Genomic DNA, 13,172 nt, shown 5'->3' with positions numbered 1-13,172 from the left:
TTAGGCCCTAGCTCCTCCTGCTGCCTTGACGTTGTCTCAGTCAAAGGAAAACTGAGGTAGGAGTCAAGTCTCTAAAGTCTTGGAGACGCATAAAGTCTTTTTTTTTCCCCTATCTGGCACCAGGGCATTATTTCATTTTCTGTAAGATTATTTGTGTAACAGCCAGCGTTACTGATAGCAGGACTTCTTGAAATGAGTGTCATTTAAATGCAAAAATTAGTGGCACTCTATTGTGTGAAAATAAACCATATTTTAAAAAACCCTGTTAGAATAGCTATTGTCCCAGCAACTGGGCTAAAACCAGCTACATCTAATGGACCTAAAGTACTCCATTTAAAATCACTCCTGCAGGGAGCAAATTCATCCTCAAAGTAACTGTGTCAAAGTAAACTGAGTTACGTCAAGCGTGTTCCCATCTACGCTCTTGCAAAAGCAGTTCTGTGTGGTTGGGATGAGGATGGCGTTCTGCGTTACTGCATGGTATCTATAGTAATTAGGCAGTCATTAGCACCGGTTGTACAACTGCCGTTAGGTTGACAGTGCTTTCACTTCGATCGATCTTTTTTTTTTCCTCCAACGGCTCGAGACCTCGGCTTCTGTTCACACGCAGGGGAGTGGGGCAGTGCTTGCTGGGGGGAGCACTGCACATGTAAACCCTCTAGTTGGGGGTCATTCCTGTATAAAAATGTGTTTTGGTATTTGTGTTCATGACAGAATCCCTTTCAAAAGGGGCTTTCTTGCTTTCTCCTGCTTTTGGGGCAGCCCATCTTCAGCACAGCCGCCGTCCCCTGCAGCAGCAGGCTCTGTCCCTGCCTGTCCCAGTGCCACCAGTGCTGATGCTGGAGAATGGGTCCCTGCTGGCTCTGGGGCTTTCTCAGATCTCTGGCAGAACCTTTTCCTTCTCACCACATGCTTTTCCGCAGCTCTTGGTTCATTGCAGCCCTTGGGGTGCTGTTTGTATGAGGAAGACCGTCCGTGCTGTGGGACGAGCTATCTCCTGGCCAAGCCCCATGGCACAGCACTTCAGCTACCCCCATCTTATAGCTGGTCCTCCCGCTTTGCTTTCTGACAGCTTCTGTCCCCAACAGTGAGTGCATACATTTCCCCGAGAGATAAAGCCATCCTGAAACATGTTAAGTGATTGGGATGATGAAAGCATCTTCCTACATGTCCAAGGAGATCTCCTTGATGTCACTGGCCTGGAGTCACTGGGCAGTTCAGGCTGGACAGGACCTCAGGAGGTCTCCAGCCCCATCTCCAGCTCCAAGCAGGGTCAGCTGTGAGATTTGGGGAGGTTGCTCGGGACTTCTTGCAGTCAGGCCTTGAGAACTTCCACTTGCAGGCAAACGGAGGACAGCAGTGCTACCTGCCTCTGGGCTTGATGGTGTTTTGGAAGGCACATAGGACGTAGAAATGGTGTACAAAGCCCGAGGTACAAGCTCAGCTCCTTGGGGAGTGCTTACTGGTACCCAAGGTGGGTATCTTACAGATAACGGGTTCCTGGGCTTCTCAGAAGGACCCTCCAATGCTGCCCCTGCATCTCTGATGCACAGTGGTAAATCCATTTGCATAGACAGCCAGGGTTCCCCTTGTAAATCTGAGACTGGGGTTTCTTTCTATGTCTTTCTTGGCTCTCTTTATCACCTGCCTTTGTATCTGATTTCCTCCTTCTGCTTTCAAGGCCCATGAGGAAGAGGTGAGGAAGAAGTTTCGGCCCATAGAGCAGCTGAAGGAGGAGTTTGAAAAGCTGAACATGAAGATGGAAACAGACTATGAAATTATGGTTAAATTAATCAGCAAATTCAACAGCTCTGCCTCCACGCTGGATGAAAAAGTAGCGGCGCTTTATGATCTTGAATATTATGTTCACCAGGTAACAAAAATGCATTAGTAACTACCGTGTAAAATCCAGGGGATACGGTGTCATAAACGTGGTTTTATTTTTCTTATCAGTATCAGGTAATACAAATTGCTTAATTATCATAATCCTGGGACAATAACAGACGGCAGAGGGCTACTGCAGGCTTATTTTATATCCAAGTTTGAATAAATCATTGCTTGTGCCAGTAGCGAGCAGTTTCCTGGGGGTTAGCATTGCCTGGTTTGTTGTCTGTTCTCAGGCTTTTTTTCTTGCCCTCTCTTTTTCTTCTTTTATATGCTTAATGTTACAAAAAGGGGTTTTTATCTGCCATTTTTTGGTAAGTAGAGTGGTGGTTGCTAAGAAAAATAATTATTTTCTCGTTCCTTCCATGGAAAGCCTCTGTGGTTGCAGGTAGGTGCCCTTGCATCAATTTGCAGAGAATGTCTTTGTACTAGGGAAGACAACAGCCACCCAAACCCCTGTATTTTGTCTTGGTGTGAGTAAGAAATGGCATGTAGAGCCTCTCTCACAGCTGTGCTGGTGGTGACAATGACTGAAGGCTCAGGTGAATGGCAAGTTGCTGAGCATCAGCTGAGCCATGCTCATCAGCTCTGTGTGAGGTTGAATATATTTCCTGAAATCTCACTTCCTCAGGTTTATGCTCACACTTTTTCCCCCCTCCCTCTGATCTCTCTTGCTCTCCTTTCAGCTTGCACATTTTTACCTCCTGTTGGTTGTAGGCTGCAGGGACGCTGCTCTCCTCCTTTGTGCTTAGTGCCTTCCCATGCTGCAGCTGCTTCGGTGGGTGTCTGGGCATCAAGGCTGTGTTCTGCCTCATGGGAAAGGACTGGGCTTCTCCCTCCCCAGTGGCTGGGAGAGTCTGGAGTGGACTGGGAGAGTTTCCAGTGTCGCTCTCAGTGACTATCATTTCAGAGGGTGAATGGGACAACTCTTGGGAGATGCCAGTGCAAGACCTTTCACTGGAATGGCACTTAAAACCAAACATGGTATTTTGGAGGGAGGTAGCTGAAGGAATGTGCTGCTGAGAGAGTGAATCCATGTACCATCTAATAGAAGTGTTATTTCCAGGGCTCTTTGTCTTGAATTTCCACACTAAATCTCTGTCATACGCATGCAGAGGCTTCCTTGCTGTTTGTTCTCAATGCTTTTGTTTCACTGACGGCATTTGTCTGACTCAGAGAATAAGTGTGAACAATGGGTGCCCAAAGAGCTTCATATTTATACTCAGGGCTAATTCTGTCTGGTTATGGGTGCCAGAGTATCAGGCCAGCATGCTAAAAAGCAACCCCCAAACACCTTGGGATGCTTTGGATTCCAGCATAACAGTCTGGACTATTCCAGCATAAAATCCCACCTGCTTGCAGCATGGGATAGGGCAAACAATTTCAAAAAGGCGAGAGGAGCAAGGAAGCAATCCCCGCTCCCTGTGCGGGGACTGGAGCATCAAAGGGAACCACATCCAGCATCAAAGGGGTCAGAAAGAGGGAAATGGCAGGGAGGCTGGCAGGGAGCACAGAGGACTCCTTTGTGCATCGATCACAACGTTGCTCTGTGCCCGCGCTGTCGGGGCAGATGGCTGGGCAGCACCTTCTCATCAGGCAGGAAGCTGATAAGAAATATGACTTGTCTCTAAGCCAGCATGGCTTTTCCTCCTCTTTCTTCTTCCAGCCAGTTGAATGCGTCCAGAGCATTATCTCTGCTTGGTACTGACTTTAGCAGCACTGGCTTAATGTAATTACTGAATAGCAGCCAAATACGCTTGTGCCGCATAACCCTGCAAGGGCTGAACTTGTCAGGAGTCCTCCGTGGCGAGCCACAGCAGTGCCACTGGAGGATAGGGATCCTTGCAGGTGTGGGTGGCCCGGGGCAGCGTGCACCCACATGTGGGACCAGTGATGGCTCTGCTACTCCCTCTTCCCCCAGACTCCATCTGAATGGTAACGTGCCATGGCTTTTGATAATCATTCAGCTTCCAGACATCCTGCTGCTGCCTCCGGGGCACCAAATGCTCTGTCGAATGGAAAATACCATGCCCTGTAGGGTTTGCAAGCAAAGGATGCTCTCCGCTCTGTGGCGTGGTCATGAGCATCCTGGAGCGCTGGGATGTGAAGCAGCACGTGCCTCCGAACTTGCTGCGAGGGAGCGGAAGGGAAGCCATGGCTGGTGCTGAGCCGGGGGAGAGATGCTCTCTCCTGCTCTTGAAGAGTCAGCCCAAGGGCTCTGTGTTTGCTCAGCTTTTTGTTGCCAGCTCTGGTTTGCTTCTCATCAGTCAGGATTCAACTTGGCATGTTTGGGAGCCCATCTTGGAGAAAGAGCAGGAAGGTCTGGCTTGCTAGGTTATCTGTAATGCATAGAAACCAAATGCAAATGTGAAGAGGCCAGAGCATAACTCATTTATAAACAGAATTCACGGTGCTTGCACAGCAGTGTGCGGAGCCAAGACCCGTTCTCATGCGTTGCAGGCTCTTTCTCTCAATTATTTACTCTCCTTATCTTTCTCTCTCCCCTCCTCTGACATGCTACACCATTTCTCACTGCTAATTTCCACTCCGTTGCGTACGGTTGACATGCTGCTTTTCCTTGCTCTCGTTTTCTAACATTTTCTCTTCTCGCCTTCCCTCCCTGTTTTCTTTCTCCTTCGATTCAAAGCCGCTCCCTGAATAACTGCTGTCATATTTGCTCTTCTCCCATCCCTCTCCTCGCCCACCTTGCCTGTGTACTTTACTCAAGAGCTCTTTTGATCTTTGGCTTTCTTCTGTGCCGATTTCAGTGGACTGAAACAAGGCGCGAGCTGCTGCCTCGCAGCATCCTCCACTCCCCAGAGAGGTTAATACCTTCAAGTTGTTGAGTTTGGGGGTTTTGTTGGTTTTAAAACAGTGAGTGAGAGAAGGAGCTCTCACAACAGACTCCAGTTAAAAAAAATAAATACTTGTTCAAAATAAGCTTTACAGCACAATCTGTATTCTGCGGTTGAGGTGTCTCGCTTAGTGCTGGCCTGAAGGACTCCGGTGCTGATGAGGTTACAACGATGGTTGGTTTTACCACGACTGACGCTGGATGCAAACTCCTGCCTGTCTATGCATTCCCTCTTGAGCAGAAGTCAATGTCCAATTCCAGCGTTAAAACAGCCTCAGAGTTTTTACAGAGGCTGAGCAATAAAAGGACCCACTGGTAGCTGAAATTGGGTTGCTGCATAGATTTCTTTGTAGACAAAGATGGTCCTGCAGAAAAGTAAGAGGTCTGGCAGGTCCAGTTTATGGGGACAGTGAAGAGAATAGGATCTGAAAGGATACAAAAGCTGCTGCAAATCCTGAATCAGCCCCAGCAGACCTGCAGAGATCGGCTTTCTGTCACCGGCTTTGCAGAGGGACAGCAAGCAGTGGGTATTGTCCCGCTGGGGAGAAGAGACAAGCTGTAGCTCCCCAGATCCTACTTTAGTAAAGACATACCCGTGGGACATAAAGCTAAGTAGCTTCTTCATTCTCCTGGGTACCTAAAATATCTGACTTATGGCCAATTTTGGTGGAGGTACACAGTTGAGATAAAAATAACACTGAGCATGAAGTCACTGTCGACTAAAAGAGCATTCAGGCTGGAGCACGGTGCCTGAGCCTGACATACCCTGCATACCTTGCGGTGTTTGTCCTGTCCCACCCCATTGGTGGGGTCTGCTTGCTAAAGCTGGGGAGGTCGGTTTGCCTGGCTGATAACTCGTTTTTATGTTCTATTTCCATCTGCCAACAGATACTGTTGTCTCCCTGTCTTTCAGGGAGGAGAAATGTTGAAATTCTAAAACTGAATTTTTTTGCACACACAGTTCTGAGCATTCATCAGATTCTCTTTTAAACTGCAAAAAAAATCCTTGAAAACCAAAATGCATTAATTTGACTTTGGACCGAATTTTGTACTTGAAGCACTTTGCACTGTTTCTCTAAATTTTGCTTGTGAGCCACTCAGAGCCCTTTTCTAATCTCCTCTCCAAGAACAGATGCCCACTGTGATTTGTGCCTGGTTAGCCCCAAGTCTGGTTAAAGTCAAAGATGGATGAATCCCTACTAATGTTTAAACTTTTCCCTACTGGCAGTTAGTCCAATATTGTCCGCTTTAGAAAAATCATTGCTCAGGCTGCCCCAAGGGGAAGGTCCTGTCTGACCCTTCCAAGCAGGGACTGGCTTTTTTTTTTTTTCATGTCTGCATGAAATTGTTGACGGTACTCATGAAGAATACCCAGACCTCCCCATGTGCCTTACTGCGAGTAGAGGTGATGCTGCCCATGTACCTGCTGCTGACAGGTTCTTAAACGTTCCTAACTCCTGGTGCTACAATTAGAGCATCAATTAATTAATTGCATTTGCAGAACATACAATTCCCTGGGTTTCCAGTAAAGGCCTGCTTAGGTGAGAGAGCAAAGAACTGGGTTTTTTTACATCATTGGATTTACCGAATTTTTAACATCACCTGAATTACTGAAATATGCATGAAGAATAGTTTTGATAGCTAATCAAAGTATATGAGTTTTCAGTGATGCCTTCTGCATGTAGTAATAGCCACGTGTCAGTAGACTGCTTCTGCAACCAGGACATCCACTGCTCGCAGGCAGTATTGTACACAATTTGAGCCACAGTTATTCCCTCTTAATTTTTAATTGCTTTTAAAATTCGGTGCTGGTTAGACTGGGAGGGAGGAGATGCTGTGCTTTCTGAAGCAAGGTGTGCTTGAAGAGTTGTTGAGTGGAATCTGGCTGGGGGTTTTGTACTGATGGGGACCTGCTTTCTCCCAGGTGGACAATGCTAAGGACTTCCTCTCCATGGGTGGACTCCAGCTTGTGATCGATGGGCTGAACAGCACCGAGGCCACACTGAAGGAGCATGCTGCCTTCGTCCTGGGAGCTGCGCTGTCCAGGTGAGCTCTGTCCCACCTTGAGTGGGAGGGTGAAAACCTCGGGAGACCAGACAGGCTCTGTGCTTCTCTTCATCTCTCTTGATTTATTCCTAATAGCAGGAGCTGAAAGCTTCTCTTGTCCTGCAACACACCAAATTGCCTTCTCTGCTGCCTAGCCTTTTCCTTGCAACATCACCTACCCTGGTCTTCTCCTCACTGCGTCCTCATCCTGCTTGTTAGGCTTAGCTAGAGCTAATTTGGTGTGGAAGCTCTGGTTGTTTCTTGATTTCCCTGGGCTCCTTGTTTTTACAAAGTCCAAGGGGAATAATTCTGCCTCCCCTCCTCTCCCCTTGGCAGCCCTCTCAGGGGGGAGATCTCAAGGATGGTGCGATTGAGAGCACCCCAGGGAGAACCTTTCTTCCTCCTTCTCCTTGCTCCCAGGCTGCTTTAGGATAACGAGATGCTGATTTCAGAAATACAAGTGTGGTCTTTGGAGGGGGTTTTTAGCCCCATGGGCATGTGCCTCTGACCCACAGGCATAATCAAAGGGCTGTCACTTAGACATGGGGTTAGGAATGGGGTCAGCAGACGGAATCAAGAAGAGACTGGTCTGAAGGATGTTTGTGATTCATTGGAAGGTGGCTGTTGCCCAAAGGAGCCCAGTTGGCCTCATGCTAGGGCATAGCATGTAGTGCTACAGGTGGTACCGCGTGGGCTCAATGTGTTTTATCAGTGCCCTTTTTGGTTTACGGGTTTTGGGGCTTTAGGGTGTGTGTGTTGCATGTTCACATGTGCAGAGACTTTAGAAATGCATTGGATGGACCCAAACTTCAAGGTCAGAAGTGCAGGGTGAAGACTGAAAGTCAGGACTGTTATATCTGCATATTTCTATGCCTAAAAATACAGTCATCTTCTCCACCATTATAAATTATTTATCACTTAGTCTAATATATTGTCTACAAATCTGCATTTCTTTTGCAATCTTGTGTGCGATGCAACTGGTCCTCAGTACATGTGAAGTAATATGGCCTTGTGGACAGCAGCACGTACCCAGATTTACACCAGGAAAGGGTCCAGCTTATATTTTGAAACAGAGTTTGACTTATTGATCACAAGAAGATGTGCTCTTTCACATCAGAAACACAGACCCACTCTTCATATTCTGGTGTATCTTAATGTTTGAAGCAATATTGCAATTGTTTCCTCAGGTTCTTTAATAGCATGTAGACTCTTAATGATACGTTTCATAAAGAGAAAATCATGTAGAGGCTTTGGGAACATTTGCAGGTAACCTGCAAAATGACCAGGGCTATTAAATTGCCTCTTTCCTGATTTAGCTAATGTGACATGATCAAGACTCAAGAAATTAATTGTCTCATGAGTGTGTAGCAATGGCCACGAAACTAGTGGTTTTATTTACTATTCCTCAATTAATTGCAAATGCCTTTCTTTGGACAGAAACAATCTCTTTTCTAATATGACAATATTAAAACACTGCTTTGGAAACTTTTAGACCTTTTTTTGTTTAAACAACGTTCTGACAGATGGTAATTTTGAGTGGTTTGGATGATGTATTGTCTGAGAGCTCAGTTCCAAAATGCGAGGAGTATTATGCCTGGATGTTGGGTTTGCTTTTTTTTTCCTTGCTATGCTTAAGCTTTCTCAATAGACATCTACATGCCAACTCGTCTGCTTTGTGCTATCTGCTTAATTTGTTTGTTCGTACATTTTCTCAGCTTACTCCGTGCTCCATTTAAACTGCTGCAGGCATTTCAAGTACTTCACACTAAGCATTTTCTGATGTCTGTGTTTTTCTGAGGGGTTGTTTTTTATTTCCTTCACTCATGTTGTTTCTAGGGGCCTCAGTTAGGTGGTAGGACTTTCCAGTAAATGCCCAGAGGTGCCACAGCTCACTGTGCTGTAGGGGCACAATCTGATGTGTACTTGTGTGCCTGGGGCTGGTATTGGATTGTACGCTGGATGCTGAGCCGTGCCTGGGCAAGAGGCGATGGTCCGCTGCTCACCAAATGGGTCTGTGGCCACCTCCCAGGTCTCTTCAGCCAGGTTGGCTTAGACCAGCGGTTTCAAGCCAGGCAAACCTTCCCAGAGGAAAATCGGGGCATGATCATAGCAGTTCCTTGGCCCAGCCCGGGAGGTCATTAACTCCTGACACAGCTGAATCTGGAAGAGGGAGTTTGGTGTTGTCTGTAGGCAAGTTGTTTTATGCAGGAGAAAACCACTGGACACAGAGCAGTCTCAGACGTGCTTGGGTCACATCCAGAACTTCTTCAACTCTTAAAATTACCCAGGTCTCCTCCAGATTTTTGTTGTTCTTAACACCAATCAGGTAGTGAAGCAGGTAAGGGATAGAGCAACCAGCTGCATCACCCAGGTCTTGCCTGCACACAGTCCAGCTGGAACCCGTCTCAGAGGTCTGGCTGTGCTGAAATCTGGTTTGGGATAAAAGAGTTTTCAAGTGGATCTACATCTTGAGCCAATGGGCCAGGTGGCTGGCCAAGACATTGGATCAGCAAAGGCAGTAGGAGGAGAAAGAGGAGGAGGAGAAGGCACAGCAGGGGCAGCTCAGGATTTCTCCCTTCTGGTACTGCTCCTGTTTATTTGAGTTAAACTGGACTTGAGAAGCAGCCTTAGCACAGCAGAGTTTGGTCCTCAAGGCAAAGGGTCCCAGGGTCTAGCTGCCAGGGTGCTGCCTGCATGGATGCTGTCCTCCCGGCATCCATCTGCCCCTATCTGTGAGCCTCTACCATAGAAGAGGATGACATGTTATGGAAGAAATCAAGATTTCAACTCTTGTTTCTCTTATGTGTCCTTCATTTTAGGCATTTGGGTTTTAATCACCGAGTCTGTGACCAAATCAAACATCATTCCATCTGGTAGAGTTTTCTGAGCAGTGCCCTTATTGCAACTCTAAAATCTCATCACAGTCTTACTGTTTTTAAACCTTTAACAAAATGTTTTCTATTCAGCAGTTTGCAAAAGTAAACTTCATTTGAACAATTCTCAAGTGCTCTGATTGCAAATAAAAGTTAAATTCACTAACAAAAATAATTGCTAGGCATGTGGGATTGTACATTTAGGTATCCATAATTCACTAACAGTATATGCCAATACACAACATTATCTGGATTTTCAGTGATTGCATTAGCATAAAAGCATGTTAGGGTTTATCCAGTGGTACTAACATTTAAATATATATAAGTATGAAATATTAAGATACAGCATTTTGGAGGCAAGTAAAACTACTGTCTGTAAAATGTTCTTGCATATTTTTGAAGGTACACTCCAGTATCTTCAGATGACAATCAGCATTCGCACCATTGGGTCCAAACATTGCAAAAATGTCAATGTTTTATGCAAAGAGGAGCTATATTAAGCTAAAAAAGATTGCTGATGAGAGAAGTGTCTTCTGATGTCCTCTGAGCTATTTACAGGCAGCATCTTCCTTTGTTCGTAGCGCAGCCAGGCCTCTGTGCAATTTGTATCTAGATGTTTCACAAGACTGGAAACGTTAGCCAGAAAGGATTATGCTTGTGATTAAAACCTCAATTTTTAAAAACTTTACCTCCAGGAAACGTTTTTCCACACCAATAATTAGAACATTTTAATATTTTGTAATAAAAGGACTTTTGTAATCCGTTTAGAAGGGGAATAATAATTTATGTTGAACGTATTCTTGAAGCTTTATCCCAAATGCTCCCTGTATGCTTAGGGGTGAATTAGAGGTGAGGATGGAGAGAAACTAAGCCGTGGGACCTTCAAGACAAAGGGAAGCAGTTTGTATTTCATGGGGAGAGGGCAGAAAGCACAAAAGGTGAGATTTTGGCATGGCCAAATTGGGGAGCCAGAAGGAAAGTCGCTTGTGCAGCTGCATTGAGACGTTTGTGGTGTTTTGGCCAGTCCTTTAAAAACCCATGTGCTGTTCAAACTGGGTAGCCGGGGACAGGATTTCAAACTGATGGTCCAAGCTTGCATTTGCCACGTGTCCTAGCAGGACACAGGGCAGTCCTCAGAACAGCCTCTTCCAACAAGCCCAGCACTACTGGGATCTCGCTGTTCCCTCTTTTGGCCCTGAGTGATAAAACAAATGTTACAGGTCTTGGTAAAGACTTGGGAGTAAACTCATCACAGGTAATAACTCAAGCATCATCTTGTAGCAGCACTCAAGAGTTTCCTAGAAATGGCTTGCACCAGGGTATTGCTTGTCTTAACCACTTCCCATGAGATTAAACCCCTTAAACTATGACAGTGTGCATCATGAACATCCCAATCACCATTATTCATGTTACCCAGCTCTGAGGCTTGTTTAGAGCTTGCACCATTTTGGCAAAGCAGAGCGCAGTAAAACATGTATCTGCTTTTCAAGATAAGCCTAAAAGAAAATCCCAGAGCGATGGGCTCCCTTGCCTCCCTGCACAGTGCTGTGCTGGGGAGTCCGAATAGTGCTCAGCGTCATGATGTTTGGCTGTTTTCGGTTCTGCTTTCTCCTCTTCTTCTCATCAGGAGGAGGGATGGAGGAATGCTGTCTCCCCGTCCCTGCTCTATCCATCAGTATTTCAGTGGTGTCCATTCTCCTAGGGTGCACGACTTCCATGTTTTGTCAGAGAAGCACCAGCTTCTTCAGGATGTCTTTGTCAAGAGGAAAATGCTTCCACCAGATTTAACGATTTTGAATTAAGTCCAGCTTTGCAATGAAACTGGTTGATGCTCACTGCTGTTAAATAACATTAAGGCCCAAGTAATAAACCCAGGAAAAGTAAAATTAAAGACCTTGCTTCAATGCTGTCTTGTAAGGACATAAGAATTTCTGGGCAGAGAAATAAATCTAGTTAGCTTAACAAGCACTGTCCCTACCCATTTATTTCAAATCCATCTTCATGTTCATCCCTTCCTCCTCCAGCTTCTCCTTTTACATCTTACAATCTTTGCCCATCTTTTCATCCATTTTCACCATTTTTTTTCAGTGGCCCTGTTTGCCACCTCCCAGTTGCAGTAATTCCAGCTTGACTCCCTGCCCGCTTGTAATTTCTTGCTTTGTAGATTGTCTCTTCTATTTTTATTTGAACTCCTGACTTGTGTGGAGTTATCAGCCTCACTGCACTTAATTTCAAATTAATTTGATTGGGTCACCTCATTTTTTTTCTGTAACAATAATGAACTCAACCTATTTAGCCTTTCCCCATTATGAATAACCTTAACAAAAACTGCAGTGCGGTATAAAACTGTGTTTCATCGTTATGGTTAATTACACAGAAGAATAAATCCCTAAACATTTTTCAGCATCTGAAATCTAACAAGAAAGTGTAATGAACAATTAAATAGTAAACTGCCATCCCTGTGCTTTCAGGAAGTCAGGGAGAGCAGACCCCGCAAGAAAAATCTAGAATCCAAGGTTTGCTTCTGTTTTTGTTTTCATAACTGCTTTGGTAATTCAAATGCTGGGGAGATTCTGGCATCTGGAAGCTGGCAGGGTGCTGCAGCTCAGGGTCGGGTGCTCATCCCGTGTCAGGTATGTTTTCCTTAGGTGCCTGCAACTGCTGGATAGTTGACAAGGTGGGATGGACATCTTAGCCTCACCCTGTGGGACTGGTTTTAGGCTGAGGACGTTGTCACTTCTGTCAAATGTGGGAATTCTGGAGTGAGTTACCCCATCCAGGGAGTCTGGGTTGGGCTGGTGGTGTGAGAGAGGAGGACAAAGAGGTTAAGCAGTGAGGATGCAGATTGCTGAAATTGGAGTGTTTGGCCTCACATCGTACTTCAGCAGCGAGCAAACCTGCATGGCTTCCCCCCAGCACCAGATACTGTTGCATTTTATCAGTTATCACAGGGCTCAGTCTTGCCGATGCAGGTGGTCTCTCCCTCGCATGTCCTTCACATGGAGATGAGCGCTCCCAGAGCTGTGCAGGGTCTCGCCAGTCCCCTGCTGCTCGCTGTTCTAAGACCTGCATGAGGTGGCCTGCCCTGAAAACACAGCCCTGCAGAAGAGCTGGTGCTGCCAGGGGACGTGGCAGGGATCAGGAGCACTGGGAAGCCGCTCCGGGGGGTGCTCAGCAGCACCTTCTCTTTAGCAGGGAGATTGGTGACACAACCTGCAGCCAGGTCATGCATTACATAAAACATGTTGTTTCTGCCTCTTCTCATTTAGTAAATACTCTCCATTAAAACATTTGAGGTTTTGTGGTGGTTTCCATTTAAAATATGCATTCGGACTGGTTATCTAATCACTTCCTGCAAAAAAACCCAGCCCAAACTTGCTGTTTCTCAGTGTAGACCTGGTTTTGTCACTGGACGCAATGTGTATTCTTCTGTCTCTTCAGCCACTATTTATTCATCATCCACGTTCTCTGTTTATCCTTTTTAGTGTAGCCTGTGCACTCAGCTAATGGCTTCA

General features: G+C 45.9%; 1 protein-coding gene across 2 annotated transcripts in view; it reads left to right on the top strand.

The window, feature by feature from the left end:
- The window catches only part of SIL1 (SIL1 nucleotide exchange factor), a 95,607-nt gene that overhangs the window by 52,010 nt on the left and 30,425 nt on the right, over positions 1-13,172 (top strand). For both annotated transcript variants that reach the window (XM_010579162.1, XM_010579163.1), the window contains exons 6-7: positions 1,682-1,873; positions 6,663-6,784. In XM_010579162.1, the coding sequence (XP_010577464.1) occupies positions 1,682-1,873; positions 6,663-6,784 (314 nt within the window). The remainder of the gene's footprint in view (positions 1-1,681; positions 1,874-6,662; positions 6,785-13,172) is intronic.

The sequence above is a fragment of the Haliaeetus leucocephalus genome, unplaced genomic scaffold (assembly GCF_000737465.1).
Source record: "Haliaeetus leucocephalus isolate CR32 unplaced genomic scaffold, Haliaeetus_leucocephalus-4.0 Scaffold656, whole genome shotgun sequence".
In the NCBI taxonomy this organism is placed as follows: Eukaryota; Metazoa; Chordata; class Aves; order Accipitriformes; family Accipitridae; genus Haliaeetus; species Haliaeetus leucocephalus.
The sequence above is the reverse complement of the archived record's forward strand: the minus strand, read 5'-3'. Positions and strand labels throughout refer to the sequence as shown.